This window comes from Phasianus colchicus, chromosome 11 (genome assembly GCF_987193195.1).
Source record: "Phasianus colchicus chromosome 11, bPhaCol1.hap1.1, whole genome shotgun sequence".
Classification (NCBI taxonomy): Eukaryota; Metazoa; Chordata; class Aves; order Galliformes; family Phasianidae; genus Phasianus; species Phasianus colchicus.
The window spans coordinates 2229944-2251555 of NC_143446.1; the positions used below are offsets into that span (position 1 = coordinate 2229944).

Below are 21612 nucleotides of genomic sequence, written 5' to 3' on the forward strand. Positions count from 1 at the left end.
TTTGGCCACAAGGGCACACTGCTGGCTCATGGCCAACCTGTCGTCCACCAGGACACCCAGGTCCCTCTCCACAGAGCTCCTCTCCAGCAGGTCATCCCCCAACCTGTACCGGTGCATGCAATTATTCCTCCCTAGGTGCAAGACTCTACACTTGCTTTTGTAAAACCTCATCTGGTTTCTTACTGCCCAGCTCTCCAGCCTGTCCAGGTCTCGCTGAATGGCAGCACAGCCTTCAGGCGTGTCAGCCAATCCTCCCAACTCCGTATCATCAGCAAACTTGCTGAGGGTGGCCACTACCCCCTCATCAAGGTCATTGATGAAGATGTTGAACAGGACCGGACCCAACACTGACCCCTAACTCAAGGAATATGTTTGTGGTGTTTCATAAGACTAAAGATTTCTCTTTATTTCTCCTTAGTTTCTTCTGTTTCTACATGCAATAAATCTACTGGTAAAACACTGCTTTTCTCCTCCCACCACAGCATTTTGGTAGGGAAAATGCACTGTTTTAACACGCTAACTGTAGAGGTTAAGATATAATCATGAGAGTTTCAGTAATACCAGGCATCACTGCTGGATTTCTCTTCCTTACTGACTTAATTTCCTAATGATTCATAAAAGTGACAGGTGCAAATTGCTTTTGTTCCATTTTCATGTACGTATTTAAATAAGCTAATGAAAACACGTCTAGAATCATCAGTGTTTAAAGATAAAGCCTAGTACTTCATTAAAGCATCTTAAAATCTAAGAACTCTGTGCAGTGTCTTAGGCAAGGACCCAGGACCTGCTGTCAGAAAGACAGTGTGCTGCATCAGCCAAAGCCAGCCTTCCTTTCTTGGGCAGAAATACACCTTCAGGGTATGAGTGGGTGAAAATAGCTGAGTAGAAGCAGCACTTCTGCCTGTGGGATCAAATAATAGTAATTTAACTCGGCAAACTTCACCATGGATAGTTTTCTGTTTTGTAGTTTGTGGCTTATTTTCAGAACAAAACCAGAAAACGTTGTTTTAGAGAACGCTGTGATTCAGAGCTTGGAATGAATTACAGCTGGAAGCTGGTGTTTGGCAGCCTGGTATTGCAGTGCTCCAACTCAGGCAGGATGAGATGCAAGCTGACAAAGCACCTGTTAAAAAACTTCTGGATGGGTGCCTTGTGGCTTGAAGGATTCTCAGCAGACAAAGCAAGCAGTGATGTCCCTCAGCACTGGGTACCACTGGTGGGCTTGGAGCACGTCTGGCCTGCACCACAGCAGCAATGGCAGCAGGCCTGGGCAGAGATTCTTCTGCCAGCTGCTGCTGGGCCTCCTGCCGCAGGCTTAGAGCAGCCCCTGGTGGCCCCGACTGACTCGTGGAATCCTGCAGTTGCTGGGCTTCATTTGCTAAACGCTCAGCGTGGATTTTAGTGTTTGTCAGATACAAAAGTTCATTCAAACCATGATTTGACGTGCAACTGTTGGAAAATAACTGTTTTTTTAGAAGCTTACAGATGCGTCGTGGCTGAAGCAGGGCATGTCTAATTGTTTTTACTCTGGAGTTGCTGCTTGAATGGGATTTTTGAGGGTCAGAACGGCTCCTCCTTTACTGCTTTGAATGCACGTGTTCTGTATTTGCTTTCCTCTTACTAGTATTGTTTTGTCCACATGCACTTGACTCTGCCATCTGCAGAAGCCCACAGCTCTGATCTGTTATTTTTATCACTGCAGATAAGCACCTATGGACTCTAGAGTTTACTTTAGCATTGGGAGCTGCCAAATAAGCATCTCAGTTACAGGGATTCACTGTGTGGCTTTCAGCAGGGATGACCTTCGCTGTCTCCTTCTCAGCTGCTGTTTTGTTCAGCCAAAGTGGAGCAGTAGTAAACAAACCACACGGGCTCACGAGGCACTCAGAAGTCCAGCTGCACTATTGAATGGGCCTAAGAATTAATTTGAAACCCATAGCAATCTCTGTAGTTTTTTAAAGTGTAGGTGAGATTGCAGAAGTTCCTCCTGAAGCAGTTGATAGTGCAGCAGTCTTGTGTCCAGTACCCTTAGTTGTTCTGTGGGAAGGCTTGTTCTGGATTCAGTTCCAAATGTCTTTTAAACAAGATCTAAAGCACTAAAGTAAATCGCTTCCACTGAACCCCTCAGTAAAATGAAATGTGGCTTTGACAGTGACTGCAGGCATTTGCACACACAAACCCACACCCAACGTTGGCAGGAGTGTAAGTTGAAGCTAAAGCCTAAGGTCTGAAACAGAATATTGATGCCCTGATAAAACTATTTAAGTGTTATGCCACGTAATTACAGAAGTGGGTAAATATTAATTGAAGTGTTCCAGCTTCTCAATAAATATACAGATTTATCAGGTGCAGATTTAAAATACACTGAATTTCTGGAAAACGGACCCTTATTCCTTGCTTAATCTTTATGTTTTTCTTTTCAGGTACCTTATCAACTTCTTGTTAGATGCCACATTAGGAATGCTGTTAATCTATGCAGGTATACGTGCAGTCAGCACCATTGTGGAATGGCAGCAGTGGGAGTCCCTGCGCTTTGGTGAATATGGTAAATGTTTCTCTTTTTGCACTGAAACACTTTCCAAACCAGAATTTCGGGACGTGTCAGCTAACAGTTAGCTGATCTTTAAGTCGTAGCACAGCTGTCATAATGGCTGTTGTAATATTTCACTTGTCACCTACAGTCTTGCAAGTTCTGTACCTTGGCGTGCAAAGTCTTTAACAAGTTATAGAATCATAGAATCACAGAATGGCCTGGGCTGAAAAGGAGCACAGTGCTCATCCAGTTCCAAACCCCTGCTGTGTGCAGGTCACCAACCAGCAGCCCAGGCTGCCCAGAGCCACATCCAGCCTGGCCTTGAATGCCTGCAGGGATGGGGCATCCGCAGCCTCCTTGGGCAACCTGTTCCAGTGTGTCACCACACTCTGAGTGAAAAACTTCCTCCTAATATCCAACCTAAACCTCCCCTGTCTCAGTTTAAGACCATTCCCCCTTGTCCTATCACTATCCACTATTTAATGAGCCTCTAAGTGCTGGTGACTTTGGAACAACTGCTTGGATTTCTGTTTTTACTTGCAGAACTGTTTTACTTGGTATTGGCTAATCCTGTGGAAAACAGCAGCAAGAAAACTGTACTATGAAACATTTTTAAATAAGTGGTAGCCAGAATTACCATTTCCTATAAGAATTTTCACTGCACCAGATGCCATCGTGTAAAGATACAGGTTCAGCATCCTGCCAGCATTCTTCAAACGAGCCCATATTTTTGTGAAGGGAGTGTGCTTGTCCTCATGTAAGGTTTACTTAAACTCCTGCACACAGGGCTTCTATCTGGTGAAAAATGTACAAGTCTTTCTTATAGGCTAAAGGGCAGAGTAGTGAAATTACTTTCATGTGAAGTTGTGGGTTTTGTCTTCTGATAGTCACAGCAGTCTGCTGACCTGCAGAAGTTGTGGATTGGCAGGTGCAGAAAAACTTCATGGAGCATGTTGTTGGCATCAGCATTCAATTCTGTTCAATCTGAACTTTTCAGATTGTTTAGACTGGCTGGCTGGGGAGGAAGTTTTCCTAAGAAAGTATCCAAAGTGGATAACAATGAAAAATAAAGAAGGACCTTGTTCAAGTGCTGTAAAAAGTTGGGATTTATTTATTTTTATTAAATCAAATAGCATTAATTGCTATTTGCTTTTAATGTTAGAAGTTTGGAATAGATGTATGCCCAGCTTATACCTTGGGAGAAATAGTACCACGATGTGTAGTGGTTATCATAGAGTGAATGTGCATCTCTCAGGCTGCAGCTTATGATCATTTAAGCTGTTTAAATCTGCACTGCCACAACTCTGTTTATTTTCTTCTTTTTCCCCACGTACCACTGTCTAAATATTTCCACTCTTTTCCTTGGACTGATGCTCATCTGACTCTTCTGGGAACTTAGGCCCAAAACTAAACCATCTGGGAATTCACCATGTGTAGAAAAGGAACTAGTTTCTGCAGACAAGTCTTCAGACTTGGATTTCTATTTTTCTTGTGCTGAGGTTGGCTGGGACTGATTCTTCATTGCCATTTTCAGGTAGCAGATCTAACAAAGCCTAAGTGGTGTAGGAAGTTCTGTAATTCCTTTGTAATTAGCTTTTCTTTCCAGTGTCAGATCTTCTTCTTAGTGACGTTCCCTGCTGTATGCTCATTAGTGTGCTGTTCCTGGCCTTACCCTGTGTTTGTTTTTTATTAAACAGACTGTGATAAGGACTGATAAAAAGTGTATTGTATATCTTTGTTTTCATTAGTTGTATGGGAAATGCTTCCAGTATAAAGAGAACTGGGTTACAGATGGAAAGCTATCAGTGATGGCTGGGCAGGAAGGTTAGGCCTTATGCAAGAAGTCAGGAACTGTCTAAAAAGGGTAAGCTGTTCTCTTCTGTTAAGCACCACTGCCATTGCTGAAAACAAATCCCACATATTACCATTTTGTTTAAAACTTTTGGCCTTGGCTCTGGGAAAACTCATGTCTTCTTTTTCATAAGATTCTTAAAAACAAATAAATGAGGTGCTGTGAAGGCAGGAGACCAAACTGCAGTCGCAGGTTTGGAGGTAAATATGGATGTGTAGCATCCATGAGTGGTGAGGTGTCTGCTCACTGAGGTGTGTTTGGGATTTATGATGTTTTATCTGAAGTACCAAAGAAGGTCTGCTTGAAGACGAGCGTGTTTTCCATTGGTTTGCAGGCGTGGAAAACAAAGCCCACAAATGAGCAAGTCTCTTCTTTTGACTGAATGATGTTGTTTGTGTTTCCAGAGCCTAAATAATCATTTGTCTCAAGCTCATTCTCACTGTGAGCTCATTTCCCATCTTAGCTCTATTACTTGATCCCTGGTGATTCATTACTTGAGAAGCTGTCATAAAAATAGCTGTTGTCTTGCTGGTTTTAAGAGCCGCTCTTTATATGGAGGGTAGTTTTTAAGTGTAAATGCCTCAAGAAAAGAATGGATACCAAGATGCCAACATGGTTGCTGTTTGTACAGCATGCTAATTTATGAACCTACTAGCATGGTGCTCCATCAAGGGCTTTGTTGTCAGAATTTTTGCATCTATTAGATCTGTTTTCATATTTCCAGCTCTGTATTTTCAGATTCATTACATCAGCGGCTGGATTTTAATAGAAGCGTGGAATCAGTTAATATATTTGAGTGTGTAAAGAGGAGAAAAGCAGCTGTGATCTATACCAAAAAGAATGTTTCCTGCATTCCCCCTCCCTTCTTGCCCTAGGTCGATTTAGCTGCTAGAAGTAGAAAACAGGTGACCGAATTCCCCTGGCTGACAACGAGCTCTGTTGGCAAATAGATGGCCGTGGTCTCTGCTTCTCAGATGGAGCAGCTCAGTTGTTTCTGATGCATCTTTTTCCCCCTAGCCCTTTGCTTATGACTTGCAGAGCAACTTAACACGTTTACCCATAGCCTACCTACAGGGTAGATAGATGCTTACTAAAAAGCTTTTAAATGTCGTTTTGGAGAGATTCTTCAAGTTGGCATTTTTATAAGAAAGTGCCTCAAGATGTGGCTACAGTTGTCACTGCTGAGGCTTCCAATTTTTTCAGTCTTTCAATCTTAATGTGCTTTAATGTGCTTTTTTTTTTTTTGCTAACAGGATTTCTGCTGATTAGCAAGTGTGTTCTGAATGTGCAAGTTTTACTCAGCAGGTATAAAATCAGAATTTGAGAGGCTGTCAGAGACTTTGGAAATGAAATTAGGGCTTTATGGCTTCAACATTAGCTTTAAACTTCTGATTTCGTAGAATCAGAAAAACTTCTGAGTTGGAAAGGACCTGTAAAGGTCATCTAGTCCAATTCTCCTGCAATTAACAGTGGTACTTAACAGAAGACACTGTCAGAGTACGGTTGGCTCTCTGGGCTGTGAGGGCACACTGCTGGCTCACATCAAGCTGCCATCCACCAGCACCCTCAAGTCTTTCTTGGCATCTATCTTTACATCCTCCAGCTTGTGCTGATAGTGGAGATTGTCATGACCCAGCTGCAAGGCCTTGTACTTGAATTTTTTTGAAGCTCATGATGTTCACCTGGGCTCAGTGCTTGGGCCTGTCAGGGTCTCTCTAGATGGCATCCCATCCCTCAGGTGTGCTGCACAACAAAGCCTGGTGTCATCTGCAAACTGAGTGTGTGCTTGACCCCACTGTCGGTGTCATTGATGAAGATGTTAAAGAGCAATGGTCCCAGTACAAACCAGGTTGGTCAAGCAGGACCTGCCCGTGGTGAAGTGCCCTGTATTACCTCCCTCTCTTCTATCTGCCTTACCATGGGTTCCAGGAGGATCTGCCCCATCATTTTGCCTGGCACAGAGGTGAGGCTGACAGGTCATTGGTTCCCAGGGTCATCCTTTCTACCCTTAAAAATGGGTGTGTTGTTGCCTTTTTTTCAGTCTCTGAGGACTTCACCCGGTCACCAAGACTTTTCAAATATCACCGAGGGTGGCTTGGCAAATAAATCAGCCAATTCCCTCTGAGATTTGAGTTTATGCACTGGATCTTTGAATGTACAAATGTCCCACATATTATTGGAACACTTCCTGGATGTGATGTTGCTACAGACTTTTTTTTTTCACTTGAATTGCATAATTTTTTTTAAAATCATATTTAAAAATTACAGTTTGAAAGGATCTTCAGAAATCTAATTTTTCTGTATTTGTGACTTAGTGAAGAAAACTAGAGAACGCAAACAAAAATGTGGAGTGTACAATTTCATTGTCAAATTTAACCCAGTCTTCCCATCCCCAGGAGAATGACAGTTGCTTACTTCTGACTTCGCGAGGTTTCTGCCTTCAAATTTTATCACTGTTCTTTTCCCTTTCCAAAAGAACCTTAATTGCAGTACGTAATTGTAGAACTTGAGCGTTGAACTGTTTTTGTCTTGGACTACTGAGTGTTGATCCATTACCTCTTACTGTAAAACTTACTTAGAAAATGTCCCTTGTTTTGGACTGTGGTCTGATTTATTTTTATTTAAGCAGCAAACAGTTAAGTCTCAAGATCATCACCAAATATTAACATTGAAAGCCTTTCAGAAATGTTCCATAAAAGGAAGTAGCAACTATCCATTATGCATTACAAATACATGAAGGCATCTGAATTTCCATTGCACATTATTCATCCCCAGGCTGACAAGATCTAAGCTGCAGTTGCAGACAGTGCAGAACGCTGTTGGGAAGTGTAAGAGGCCAACAACCCCCCCAGCAAAGCTTCCTTTTGGCTTCCAGTGAAACACTGCCATTCCTCTCTTTTCTCTTTTCTTCTCCTTGCATCCATAAAATCTAATAGTAGTTTTCCAGTTCAGATGTTTGTGTCCAGGCTCAGGTTTGTCCAGGTGCTCAGGTTTTCACTCTGCCATGTTGTGTTGGGGTGCTGCAGATACCCAAACCCTTTCAGTTTGAAATGGAAGTGTGATCTGATTAACATTTTATTCATTTAAATTTTTGCTAGTGGTGTCTGCACCTGTTGCTGTAATTACCATTGGGTAATTACAAAACCCAGCTTTGTAGAGAGGAAAGATAGGTTGAATCATAGAATCACAGAATCACTAAGGCTGGAAAAGACCCACAGGATCATCCAGTCCAACCATTCACCCATCACCAACGGTAGCCTGTATGTGCTAAATTGGGCTGGAGTGGGGCAGGGTGGTAGGAACAGCACTTAGGAAGTAGGAGAGGGCACTCCAAAAGGGTGTATAACTGTCCTTCTTCTCATACTGCTTTTCTAAAGTGTTTGTTGTGAGCTAAAACCAACCACGTGTGTGTATCAAACCTTTTTTCTCTCTTGCAGGTGACCCATTGCAGTGCAGTGCTTGGATGGGTCAGTGTGCTCTGTACATAATGATTATGACATTCGAGAAAACCATCATCATTATAGTGCTTCTGATACCTCAGTGGAAGGAGGTTTGTATTTTTACTGCATCTTACAGACAAAAAAAAAATTCAGGTGCAAGCCATAAATTCTGATCTCTGATGTTCTGGTGTTTATTGGTTTGACTTATCCTCAAGCATCGTAACTGACTGCACTCAGTGCCATTTAATTCTGTAGGATTGCTATGTTCCTGTTCCTTGATTAGGTTTTCTGACATTAATTGCCAGAAATATCCTATCATAGTTTGTTTTTCTTTTATATACACTGCAATATATAAAAATTTATTCTGTCTACTTGTCTGAACACTCCTTTTCTAATTGGTTAACTCGTATTTGTAGCTGCTTCATTTTCCTTCCTATAGTATTTTAAATTTCCTTTGCATCACCTTCTTCATAAACGTAAACTGTAGGCTGTTGGTAATTTGCAGTGGTTCAGGGAAGCTAGCTGCTGATGCCTGGATTCATTTTGATAGCATCTGTGTAACTGAGCACTGAGAGTGATGTGTGTGCTGCTATAGCACACTAAAACCAGCTAGTCCCTCTTATGTGGCGTGGGCTAATTGGGAAACTGAGTTATCTTACCATGTGTTTTGTTTAAATTTCCTTAAGACAAGACTTAAAAACATGTTTCCAAGGAACATGCAGCTCTTAAATGGTCAAAATTATTTGAAAGCATCTCCTCAGACTTCTGTAAACAAAAATGACAGAGATGAGTTTCTTGCCAGCCCCACTCACTTATCTATGGTGATTTATAAGCTGTCCTAAATACTCTCCTTTCCTACCAAGCTACTTTTTTTTGTTCACATGAACTGTTTATATAGAGTTAGCTTGTACATCAGTGGTTGCACTTACTAATCCAGTTGTGTGCCCATGCTGCCATGATCTGAATTTAATCCTTTTCTTTTCACAGGTAGCTTTATTGAATCCTATAGAGAACCCCCAGTTGGAGCTGGCTATCGTCATGTTGATAGTTCCCTTCTTTGTTAATGTCAGTATAACTTGCATGCTTCAGTGAGATGTTTACTTGTATTTTTCTCCCATCTGTTAGTTAAATATCATTAATCCTTAATTAATGTTAATCCTTAAAGCACATCTTCATGTGTTGATTATCTTAATTTTTTTAAAAGGAAAAGTGTTATAGAAAGGAGAAAATGCCTGGATATGTAGTTTGCACCTAGCTGAAATCCATACCTAGCTAAGTAACCAGGCTCAGGAGAGGTATAGAAGTGCTTTGTTGACTTCTTTGGGCTGGATTTGAGTAGATTGAATGTACTAATGGAACACATAGGGATTGTAAAATGACAATGAAATCTGCTTTAGAAAGCAGTTAGGCTAAGGACAGCTGCACTGTGAAATATCCTGTGTCTGACCACAGCTGTTAGTGACTGGTCAACGCAGGAGTGGAGGAGAATTGCAAATGTGCCATCATCCTCACCTAAGTACAACCTTCCAGCACTCTGGGAGTCCAGACTACAGCCAGAGATGGTGTCTTTGCATTTAATAACTGCTGGCAGCTTTTTCTCTCCTTATTTTGCTCAAGCATGGATTTACTTTGAAATGGGAAGCTTTGTTTGCCTAAAGCCTCTCAGCTTTCTGCACGAGGAGTTAATGCTTCCAATGAATAAAGTAGATGTGTTCTAGAGGATCTGTGCAGTGTCCATAAGCCGTGGAGCTGAGTGCTTATATAAAACTTAACTTGTTGGCCAATTCAGAATTATTGTTGAGTTTTCCTGATTCTGTCTACATGTTGACCAAATGAGCATATGCTAACCTGAAGAGAACTGAACTGTCACTTTTCTCCTTCTCTTTACCAGGCATTTATCTTCTGGGTTGTAGATAATTTTCTTATGAAGAAAGGGAAGACAAAAGCTAAACTTGAAGAAAAAGAAGCAGGACAAGATTCAAGAAATGGAAGTAAAGTCCGCTACAGGAGAGCAGCATCACATGAAGAGTCAGAGTCAGAAGTACGTAGAGTTCATTATTGCAATTAATGCAGTATCAGTGCAATTCCTCCCCCACGCCGTTGATTTCAGTGTAACGTAGTGAATTGGTTTTGATGTTCTTCACAGGGTTCCTAGTGTTTGCAGTTGAGAAGCAGATAAGAAGATGTTGTTGTTGCACCATTCATTAGCTGGTTGTTTTCCTTCTTGAGGGCAGGAAGGCACAATGTATACATAAATGTCACAGATCACAGAATGGCCAGGGTTGGAAGGGACCTCAAGGATCACAAAGCTCCAACTTCCTGCCACACACAGGGCCACCAACCTCCCCATTTAATAGCAGCCCAGGCTGCCCAGGGCCCCATCCAACCTGGCCTTGAACACCTCCAGGGATGGACGGGGCATCCACAGCCTCTCTGGGCACCTGTTCCAGCTCCTCACCGCTCTCATAGTAAAGAACTTCCCCCTGATATTCAACGTAAATCTTCCCTCCCTCAACTTCAAGCCCTTTCCCCTCGTCCTGCAGCTACCTACGCTTTCAAAGAATTGATTCCCCTCCTGTTTGTAGGCTCCCACAGATGTAACACTACGAATGCTGCTGCAAATGCTATGCAGTACAAAAGCTTAATAGCAATTCTAATTTGAAGACAGGTTAGTAGCTTCAAGTGAGAGTAGGCTGGAGATTATAGGCAGTGTTACCTATATGTTTATTGCCTTTTTTTTTTTTTTTTTTTTTAATAAAATGACCATCACCTGTAAGTGAGACCATCAAATGTAAGTAGAGAGCTTCTATATTCTCTCATTTTAAGAGCAAGGTGCCTCCTCTGTTCTGGAGGTGCTGGGATCACTTGTTTAGGTGCAGAGTCTGTGACTATAGTGGAGATCAGTAGCTGTGTGTCCTTCTTTGAAACTTGCTTGGGGTTCCATGTAGGATGCGTGATGTTGTTGGGTAGAACTGACTGCAAATCCAAATTTTGTTCTGGAGTAAGATGCTTTGCAAGTGTAAAGATCAGGAAAGACTGTGACTTTGTATGTTACTCAGAAACTGTGATTTGTTTGTAGATCCTCATCTCAGCAGACGATGAGATGGAGGAATCGGACGTGGAAGAGGACCTGCGTAGACTGACCAACCTAAAGCCCATTAAGAAGAAGAAGCATCGTTTTGGTCTGCCAGTATGATGCATTCCCTGACCTGTGTTAGCAGGTTTCACGGCAAGAACTTCGCAGTCAGTGGGTTTTAATGTTGCAGTTGCTTCTCACTTTCATACAAACTGACTCAAAAGCAAGGTCTGTCAACATAATGCAGTCAGTTGGAAGACTTGCAGTTCAGTTGCACTACAGACACACTGACCAATTATGCAAGAATGTCTTTTCATCCTATGTGAAAGCAGCATTGTTAAGGACGGGTCACTGAGGTGACTGTATCTGACATTTCAGAGAAGATAGAGAAAACAGATGCAGTAACCTTTCCTTTATGGTTACTGAATGATGCAGTGTAAGATGTTCTCTAAAAGGCATCCAAATCGAATAAGTTAGAGTGTGTTTTATTACTAAAACTGGCTTTTGCAGCATAATTCCTAGAGCAGAATAGTTTATGGCTACAAGCTGTAACTTAATGTTATTTTTTTAAGTACAAATGTTTACTTGCTACCAGGTACCTATGGAACTAATAGGTGGAACAAAGATTTTTTCCAAGATTCCTCAAATCTATTTGACTATTTTATATTTAAGTTATATTTTCATACGGTTGTATTTAAAGATTCTCTTTGTCAGAGAAAAGGGTGTTGTTCCCTTTTTTTGTGCAGAAAAGGTCAAAAGATTTGTAGTGAAAATCATTTTATCTTTGTGTCCTGGTTTCAGACAAAGGGGTTGCAAAGGGAAAAGCTCTCTGTCACTGCTGAAATCACCAAATATCACTAAAAATGCAGTCCTCAGTGTGATTTCGACCACGTGATTTGGGAATACCTTTGTTTAATAAGAGGTGTTGTTTGCATATTTGACAAATGTGCACTTTAGTGTATAACAGAAATCCGTCGTGGTAGGTTGCTTTGTGAAATGAATATCTATGGATGAATTTATTTCCATTTCTGAAAGTCTGTTGCGTGTACCTCTCACGTAATGCAGGAGGGATGGAACCTTCCTGAGGCTTTTCCTTGCATAGCACCATCCAGGGCCTTGGTCTGATTGGAGGACTTGTGCTACAATATTGTGAATAATTCTGTCCCATGCTTATTTTTGTTGCAAAAGCATTCTTCTGTGTCACGTGCTTAAAAAAATGGGTTTCTTCTGTTTAATTTCCTGTCAGCCTGGTTATCCTTTCGTATATAACAGAAGAGAGGTGTAGTACAGTCACTGCAGAACTCCTGCAGTTCTCAGCATATGTCTTCTAGCAATTGACAACACGTGCTGCTCTAAAACCCTGCAGACATTTTCAGTGACATCCTTTTGCTTTGCCTACGTTCTAAATGATTGTTTCTGACAGCTCTCCTTGCTGAGCTGAACCTTGTGCAGGACAAGGCTGTGTGTCAGAGGGGTGACAGCAGAGACTAATTGCAGGTCTGTTTTAATGTTTGGACATCACAATCGTTCCAAGCCTTAAACCAAACAGTTTCATCAGAAAACTGCTCAGAACTTTTTAAGATTTTTTACATTTTTTATGAATTTACTAGGTCTTAAAGTGATTTATTATCCAGCCCACTTCCATGTGGTTCTCGGGCCTTAGTAAATACTGAACTGTGAGCTCCCTTCCTTCTCACTGTTCCAGCTTTCCTTTTTCCTGCTCGGCTGCCGAGGTGATCACAGCACTCTGAGACTTCAGGGAACACCTCGGCGTGACTCCAAGGGACATTGTACCAAACCTGATGTTTGCAAGTTTAGTTGAGCCACTGACCTCTGTTACTGTGCACTGAAATGTAATAACTGCAATAAGTTTAAATACCAGTGTTTCTTTTAGACTAAATCTAGAAGCTGATGACAATGGAAGCTCAATTGAGTTTTTCTGAAGTGGAAGATAAGGAAATGGGGAAGTGTCCCTCATCAGGGTTGCCTCTGTTTTCATTTTTTGTTTTGTCGTTTGTTGATTTCATTGACTTGCATCTTCTGATTGTTGTTGGTTGGGCAGGTTCATGTCTCCAGAAGTACTTCAAGGAACTCATTTTCATCAGCAGAGCAGCCTCGTACAGCTCACTGTCCTAAAGGGATGTGGGAGATGGGGCTGGCTCTCGTCGCAAACGTGTTTATATTTTCAGCATAGGCTTTGTTCAGTTTCAGCTGGTGAAATAGAAGTATGTCACACGTGCTACACACCACTGCACACTCATTACTATCCTCATCAACTGAGCAGCGCATACAAATTTAACTGTACAAGCTTTCATTTTAGCTTCCTTTTCCCTCCTCTGATTACTTAAATTATTGAAATGATATCTATTTCTAGTCTCATGTTTAGTCTGTGAAGTGTCAGTATGAAATTATGGCCTTAATCATGTAAAATATTTGTTTTGAGCAGACCTCAAACTCACTGACCAAGTACGAAAGAATAATAAGCACTACAGAGCAGTTTCTTGAAGGTGGTTTTAGCAGGGGCCTACAAATGCCTAATTTTTCATGTCTTAAGTGCTTAAATGTCGCTTGGTTTGAGATTTCGATATGCCTAGCAAGATGATACAGTAAAGCACGACGAGCCAAAGAGACAGAAGTGTTGTAAGTACGGCAGTAATGGAAGGAGGGGTGTATCTTCAGAGGGAGAAAAACAGTTCTAACTTTCTCTGCTAAGACAGAGTTCTTGCTCACAACCTTGGCCAAACACCCAAGCCAGGTTTTCTGCTAGTCGTTTTCACATCATCACGTGAAAAAGAAACAACAAACGTACGATTGGCAGTTTTCCTCTTTGGGAGATGGAAGTCAGAGTTGTTGTGGTAGCTACGAGCTGGTGTGCTCCTGTCTGAAGAGCTGCTGTGCAGGGGAAGGATTTGCCCAGCACTGCACGGTGCTGCTCATTGGCATGGGCTGCAGGTACAGCTGCAGTAAATGTTTCATCGAGAGTTGATCCAATCATAATAATATCACATGATGGCAGCACTTGTGTTTGTCCTCAGATTGGCACTCTGAGTTCACTCCTGGTAAATGCAGTTCACGATAGCTCAGAGCGAAGTTTAATTCAGGCTGTGCTTGAAAACACGTGATTGTTTAATGAAAATAAGCTGCGTACTGTATGCCAAAGTAAGAAAAGGGTTTGTAACTTACCGAGCAAATGGTGTTGGTGGAGATGAGATTCACCAATTTAGGTCAGCCTCGATGTATGAATTGTTCCTGGTGTCTGACCTGTGACACATCGCATGAATTTATAACGCTGCTGTTGTCTAACACATGGTTTTCAACTTCTGGCTTTAACACGTTCAGGTCCCCTTATCTTACTTTCAGTAGGAGAACGCTGTATATTAATGTTGCTCACTAAAATGTACTTTAGCTTTTCTTCAGGGAAAACTCAGAAATTGAGTTGCAAATCAGAGCAATGCAAAGTGATCCCCGGCTGCGGTTCCAGGGGAGCAAGGAGCGGCTCTGCAGGGAGCCGAGCATCACGAGGGATCTCTGCCACTGTGCTTGACCAACCCATGTTTGCAACTTTGCTGTGCTTTTGCAGGAGAAAGCGGTGATGGAAGAGAATCAATTCAGCCACATCAAGTCAGAGTAGGTCTTACAGCATCGGGGTGCAAACTTTTTATGTATTTAAAGTTTTCCAGTTCAATTACTGAAAATAACTACTATAGTTTTACAAAGTAAAACTGCAGTATCTTTAAAAAAGGGACTCTTTTGTAGGTGTTTCTGTCTTTGCGTGAGTATCTGCCTCAAACTGAATGTTGGGTTTGTTTGTAAGTAAAGTCAGAGTAGAGCCTGCGTGAGCAAAACAAACAGCTGTATTCTGCTGCCCTCTGTCTGGACCACATTGTTAATCAGTAGTGTTACCTTCAACTTCTAAGGGTATCTTATGTAATTGCATTGTATAACGGTTTACAATAAAGTTGACTTATTACAGATTTGTACACTGGTTCTGTACTCATTCTTTTTAAAATGAGCCTGTTTCAAAGTTCATAACCCTCTGTGTTCACAAATGGGAAGTTAAGCCCTGTGTGTGCATCCTGAGCGGTGCAGAACGCAGACCCAGAGACCTCTGCAATGCAGGGCTTGGTTAATGTGCTTTTCCACCCAGCTCATTGTCACAGCCCACCTTCTGCTCTTTGAACAAAGTCACACCTGTTGGTCATTGGGCACAAAAATATGTAAACTTAGAAACGTCTGAGTTTACCTCCAACATGCTGTCCCTGCAGGGGCAGTGATGTTTGCTGAGAAGCCTTGCAGTGCTGCAGAACTCCCTGGTCTTACTTGTGAGCCAAGGGCTGCATGGGGACAAACGCTTCCAGAGCCCAGCAGCCTCCTGTCACCCACCTCAGACCCAACAGGAGCAACATCACCCTGCTCCCTTGCATCACTGCTACACAAAGCAGAGGGGAGGAGGAGGGGGAAGCAGTGCTGGTTCTCTTCTGGCTGGAGAAGGCAACACTCCTGCATGCCTGTCTGTGCAGCACAGGGTTGTCTGTGGTTACTGAAGGGTTCAGCAGCAAGCATGTGTGTTTATACCCAGTAAAATGAGTCTAGCCCATGCTTGCTTTACAACCACCATCCCTACTGTGGGGACATAATGATGCTGTCTTACTCTTCAGGTGCCTTTTTCCCCAGCTGGAGCACCTGCCATCCGTTTCCTAGAGCGCTGGAGGAGCAGGGAGTGCTACCAAGAGCTGCTGCCCTGCGAAGCTGTGATGTGAACCAGAAAACTTCAGTCGCACCTTTGTGCCAGAACAGCAGAAATCGTGGTACTAATGAGCTGCTGCTGCTGCTTTCACTGCTTCTCTCTTGGTGGAAGCAGTTTGTTGGGCTGGGCCTGCACAGTGTCAATCCTTTGTTACTCCTCTCTTGTGTTTGTGCATTACTTTCATTGCTTATCGCTTACTGCAGCCAGCAGCCCTGTCCCCATGCTGCATCCTTACAGGGAACTGAAGGAGCCATCTTCTGCCTGGCAGCCCACCCAGCGGTGTGCACGGCTTCCTGGAGGACAAGTCAAGTCTGCTGCAAGAGCTGCGACCTCTGGAGGGCCAGGTGTGCACATTCACTACACTCATTGTGGTCATCGCCCTCTTTTCACCAGTTCTTAGGAAAGGAGTTTTGCACACCTTGGTTACAAAGGAAGGAGGATAAGCTGCAATACACTGCCTGGACTTGGATGCTCGTTGTATTCAGAAGTCCTCAGGACCTCAACCAGGTGAGTGAGGTTCCTGCTTGCAGAAGGCAGCACAGGTTGGTTTAAGCTGAGCGAGGAAAAATTGGCCCCCGCTCCGTAAGAAGAAATGGTGGTGATTTTGCTTCAGCTTTGGTTTAGAAAATGTGCCACTGAGTCAAAGAGAGAGGATTTGCCTGGGCTGTGCTGGGACACACTGGAGAGCATCAGGGTGTGCTGCCTACACTGATGGGAACCTCAGCTTTCTCCTGGAGGAAAAACAGAACCTTGCCTGGAGTGAGTGGTTTTCCTTCCCACTGTTATCATAGCGTTATTGCACAGAAACTTTTCTTCCAGTTTACTAAAATGCAGGTTCCAAACACAAATTCAGCATAAGGAAAGGTTAGGTGTGTGACATCCATCGTGCTGCCTAACATCCCAGCACTCACACAGAGGAAGGCACATTCGTGGGCCTGGGCAGGGCTGCAGTGGCAGTCAGTGGGTGCACAGAGACGTGGGGAGGGCTGGGGATGTTTGTACTGCCATGCTGTTCCTGGTGGGCACTGCTGGGAGGAGCACTGGCCTGCCTCTCCAAAGCTGGCTCCAGCCTTGGTGCTTGATATATGTGGGTTGAGGTCACGGAAGCCAATCTTTTGTGTGATGCAAAGAATTAATGCAAAAAATAAAAAATAAAAAAAAAAAAATCAGGGAGACAACTCCCCTGGCCTACGGATCTCTTTCTTTCTATTTAGTTAAAAAATCGTTTAGGAAATGAATCTGAGAAGGTTTTACATCAGTCAGCACGTGCACGGGGAGCACTGAGCCCATCCCTGCGCACAGCACGGCGATGTGGAGCTGCTGAGCACTGTTGGAAGCAGGGAGGGGTTTTGCTCTTCAGTGTGTGAGAGCTGCTGTCAGGGTAAAGCTGGATCTGACCTCACACACTGCAAAACCGAGGTTTTTCACCCCCAAAAAATCACAACCTTTTCTTCCTATGGAGTGGGGGCCACTGCCTCCCACACAAGAGGGATCCGAGGCATCGTGTTATGCTTTTGACATTAGGTTTATATAAATTTCACAGCTTATTTCCCTGTGCAGGAAAAGAACGGATGGCCTCCAATCCCATCGAAAGAATTCAAAGTTTGTGCCTGTAAGCAAGTTTTGCCTTTTAAAGTTCGTTTATTCGGATCCCAGCGGCCCCCTGCAGGGCAGCCCCCCTCCCACCCCAGCTGTCCACTCCCATCACAGCCGCGCTGCGAGTCCTGCAGTCACTGCCAGGAATAAACCCCGAGCGGCCTGAATCATCCCAGGCACCGCTTTGGGAAGGTGACCCCACCCCTGACCTCACGCTGGATGCTCCTATATAAGTCTGGGAGAACAACGTGTTTTGCACGGCACGCGGGTTGCATTTAAGAGCAGCTGGGAAAACCACGTCGGAAGGGATCGGAGCCGCAGGAGCCGCAGGAGCCGCAGTTATGTCGCAGGTACGGGGCACGGCTGGGAGGCTGGCAGCGGTCAGAGCCCACACAGCGCTGCTTGCCAGCGAGCAGCTCCGCTGGTGCGGTGAACGCTGTGCTCTGCGCCGATTGTTTGGTTCCGTGAAGTGGTGAAACAGGCTCTGCTCGTAGAGCTCGCTAAGTTTTATGGGGCGGTCGCTGTGTGGCAAAGGAAAGCAGCTGCACTCTGTGTGCTTAATTAGTTGGTTCTTAATATATTCTGTTGTACTGCAAGCGCTCACATTTCTATAGGAAGGGAAAAGCAATTTTCACTGCTCTGGTCTGGGATGTTGCGCTGACAGATCTCTGCTTTTCCAAAACGTTTTCTCGGACAATGATCTGAAGTTCTGACAGTAGTTTGGAAGGATGTGCCTGCACTAAGGTGTGCTGCCGTGTAAAGCAACGCCTGACGCATGAGCGTGCAAGAAAAGAAGAGGCAGAGGACGTGGGCACAGCCCTTCAGCCACACAGAACAGCTCGGTTCTCCCTGCTGGCTTTTACTGCAAAGAAAAAGTCTTGAAAGCAGCGCCCCACACCTCGCAGGCTCTCAGCACAGCACTCACAGCCGCGCCGCTGCTGGCAGCGATGGGAGCAGCTCCGCACCAACGGGACCGGGGCTCCGCGCTGCGGCTCACGGCCACCTCACTGTGCAGCACCGTCGTGTTTGAGCTGCAGGACAGCTGATCCACAGCAACCGCTCTGCTGGGAAACCGAGCCCTGATCGCAGCACTAGAAGTTTTACTTTAAAGCTGGGTGGAGTGAAGCTCGCTGTTGGTGACTCGGCACGTCTCCAGCGCTCCTCTCCCTGTCCCAAGGAAACCTCTGGGAAGCAGCCTCACAGTTATCAGCTCTTGCCAACAGCAGGCAGAGCACCTTAGCAGGTTTCGTGTTGCTGTTAACAAAACGTGGTATTTCTTCCCCTTTCCGTGTGGGAACCGGCACAGCTCTGTGCTCGCTTCACGTGGGCGACCCCAACCCCATAGCAGACGGCCGTGGAGATGGTTTTGGTTCAGCAGCTCCCCAACCCAAACCCACTGTGAATTTGGAAGGATCTGCTCTCAGCTCAGGCTTTCTTTGGATACTCGCAGTGCTTTTGGATACTCGCAGTGCTTTTGGATACTCGCAGTGCTTTCCCCAGAGATCCCGTGGCTGTTTTGTTTCCCACAGCACCACTCCGAGTTCTCCGGGAGCTGACAGCCAGTGGGAGCTGTGCCACAGCCCCAGCACAGCCAGGCCCCCCAGCACCCACTGCTCCAGCAGCTTGTGGCCCTGCAGTGTTTGCAGAATCACAGAATGGTTGGGTTGGAAGGGACCCCAAGAATCACAAAGCTCCAACCCCCCACCACATGCAGGGCCACCAACCTCCACATTTCACAGCAGCCCAGGCTGCCCAGGGCCCCATCCAACCTGGCCTGGCTCCCCCTCCACAACCCTTTTTAGCTTTACAAGCAGTGGCACAGAAATGTTCCACCGGGCTCCAAAATCCAAATCAGAGGACCTGCGTGCGGACGGGTGGTCAGAGAAGTTTCTCACTGATGCACACTCATGTTCCTGTCGGAGCGCGTGCGTCTTCCATCTGTTTGATGACGTGATGATGAAATGATGACATTTGCTGTGGGGGTGGTGAAACTGATCTCCCCACACCCCACTGCGTGGTCTGCCCAGTCCTCAAACACAGTGAGTGCACTGCAGGGTGTTAACAGTGCTGATGGGTCGTGTTGGGATTTAAGTGCACACTGAGTGTGAGGAGATGCTGATATTCTTCTGTGTTACCCTGATTTCCTGCTAGCATGATGGACTGTAAACAGGTTTGGGTTGTTTTGTTGTTGTTTTTTTTCTATCCCTTCCTGAACATCAGACAAATACTTTGTTTACCAACCTGTCTTGGTCTTCACTTGCAGAAGGACCAGGCAGACATCTCCATAGGGTGGGCAATCAGAGGGCAAGTTCAGAACCAGAATGGTAATGGTGACAGATTTTGGGAGGGGTAATGACATCCTGCCCCGATATGGAGCTGAGGATGTATAAAACATGGAGCAGCTGAGTGTACAGTTTTAGAGGTGGAGTACAGAATTCTAGGTGGAACACAGGATTAGCAGCTCTGCATGTGGTAGCCATTGCATCTGTTCCCTATGGGTCCTAAACATGAAATGCTGATGTGTGAGTGATACTTTTTCCTATTAGCCAGAGCCAGTGAAAAAGAAGCGTCCTCCAGTGAAGGAGGAAGATCTCAAAGGCGCTAGAGGGAACCTTTCCAAAAACCAGGAAATTAAGTCCAAAACCTACCAAGTCATGAAGCAGTGCGGTAAGTCTCTTCTCTTTTAATGGAAATAAGGAAAAAACCTTCCAATGTAAAGCATGAACTTAAAGCTATTGTCAGTGAATGAGTGCAGCTCCAAATTAGCAGCCAGCGATGTGCTTACCCCCCCCTGGCCTGGCTGCACAACCATTTAATCAGTAGATGGCATCAGTAGGTGGCACCCAGGCTCTGCCTCAAGTGGTCGTTCTCCTTGTCTGGACAAAGTGGAAGGAAGAGCCCTGACAGCCTTCTGGGCTGAGTTCCAACCAAATGTCCCACAGTCAAAGTCTGGTTGCCCAAACTGAAAATCTGGATCCTTTCTCATAGACTTGGGGATATAGAGAGATACATATATTGCTTTTCTACCACCAGTGGGAGATCACAAAGAAAAATGATGGATTAAAACCCTTATTCAGGGGATATCTTGAACCTCAGAGTAGTTTATAAATCACCTGCAGGGATTTGGGGTCACTGATGGTGATGACCACCTTCAGATGCTGGAAGCTGCCCAGTGCTTGGAATGGGAGCACTGGGTTTGGAAAGTTGTTGGGCTGATGAAATATTTCTCAAAAGTTTCTCTACTTTAGCAGCGTTTGCATTACTGCCAGAACTTGGTGAATTCCTTCACTGATTGCCTCCTCTCCTGGTTTTCTTTTTCAAGAACAAATGGGCTCTGCAGCACCTTCCATATTCAGCCGGGCTCGGACGGGAGACGAAACAGTCTTTGAGAAGTCTAAAGATGAGCCACCCAAAAGCGTCTTTGGTTGAGAGCTGAGCTGCACGTACCTCACCAGGATGATTGTTGTAACATTATTCCAAATTTCTACCCCTTGCACTAAGCTCACCATAGCCATAGATACCCAATTTCTACCTTAAGTCATTAAAAAGGGAGCGGGGTTAATATCGAAGGGTGCAACTCCCATTTTAGTTCTTATTACGGGCGTCCTTTCCATGTGTTGAAAGGTGTTTGCTGCAGTGGTTTGGTAAATAAAATGATTTTTGGACACAGTCTGGCACAGAGTGGTGACTGCTTTTAACTCAGGCACGCGCTGATCCTGTGGACATTTTGGCATCGCAGCTGCCATCTGACTGCAGGATGCAATGAGTAAATACAGTGACAGTGCTATTTTAGCATCTGTGAGGTTTCTTCATGATATTTGTCTCAAAAATATCAGTGAAGCGCTCGTGGATGCATTTCTACAGGCTATGTGTTCATTTTGGATAATTACCTACCACGCAGAGCTGCTCTGAAAGTAACGCCTCCTGTTTTATGATGTTGATGTACAATGGCAGAGACAGATGTTGGTGGAATGGCAGTGGAAGGGCAACCTTCCCACTGCTATTCCATTCCATGTGCTTGCTGTGTGATGGATGGCAGCAGAGGGGCAGCCTGACAGAGTGGCATCTGACGTGCAAATGCATATGGAGCAAAGGTGAGGAACTGAATCCCTCCATGCAGAAAAAAATGCCACCCAGTGACATTTGTTGACATTTGCTGAGGGTTATTATTATATATATAATATAATGTATAATATAATATATATATATTATATATATTATATATAATATATATAATAATAATATATATATTATTATGTGAGCACAGTGAGGTGGGTGGTGCATTTCAGCAGTGATAACAGCAATGGGAAAGACAAGCCACGTTCCAGACAGCCATGTCAAATTTTACAAACATGGCATGTTTGTTCA

At 44.3% G+C, this 21612-nt stretch overlaps 2 protein-coding genes across 5 annotated transcripts in view; both read left to right on the top strand.

Annotated features, from left to right (window-relative positions):
- Positions 1–14869, top strand: part of STIMATE (STIM activating enhancer) — a 35971-nt gene extending 21102 nt beyond the window's left edge. For 3 of the 4 annotated variants that reach the window (XM_031609439.2, XM_090147924.1, XM_090147925.1), the window contains 5 exons: positions 2424–2545; positions 7823–7935; positions 8813–8890; positions 9717–9866; positions 10905–14869. In XM_031609439.2, coding sequence (XP_031465299.1) covers positions 2424–2545; positions 7823–7935; positions 8813–8890; positions 9717–9866; positions 10905–11021 — 580 coding nt within the window. In that variant the 3' untranslated portion in view covers positions 11022–14869. The remainder of the gene's footprint in view (positions 1–2423; positions 2546–7822; positions 7936–8812; positions 8891–9716; positions 9867–10904) is intronic. The other variant, XM_031609440.2, reaches the window with a different exon arrangement.
- Positions 14870–17366: 2497 nt separating this feature from the next.
- On the top strand, positions 17367–20912 carry MUSTN1 (musculoskeletal, embryonic nuclear protein 1). Its single transcript, XM_031609441.2, has 3 exons — positions 17367–17594; positions 19791–19911; positions 20567–20912. The coding sequence occupies exons 1-3, from the start codon at positions 17586–17588 to the stop codon at positions 20671–20673; spliced, it is 237 nt and encodes a 78-aa protein (XP_031465301.1). The 5' UTR covers positions 17367–17585; the 3' UTR covers positions 20674–20912.
- The last annotated feature ends 700 nt before the right edge of the window (positions 20913–21612 follow it).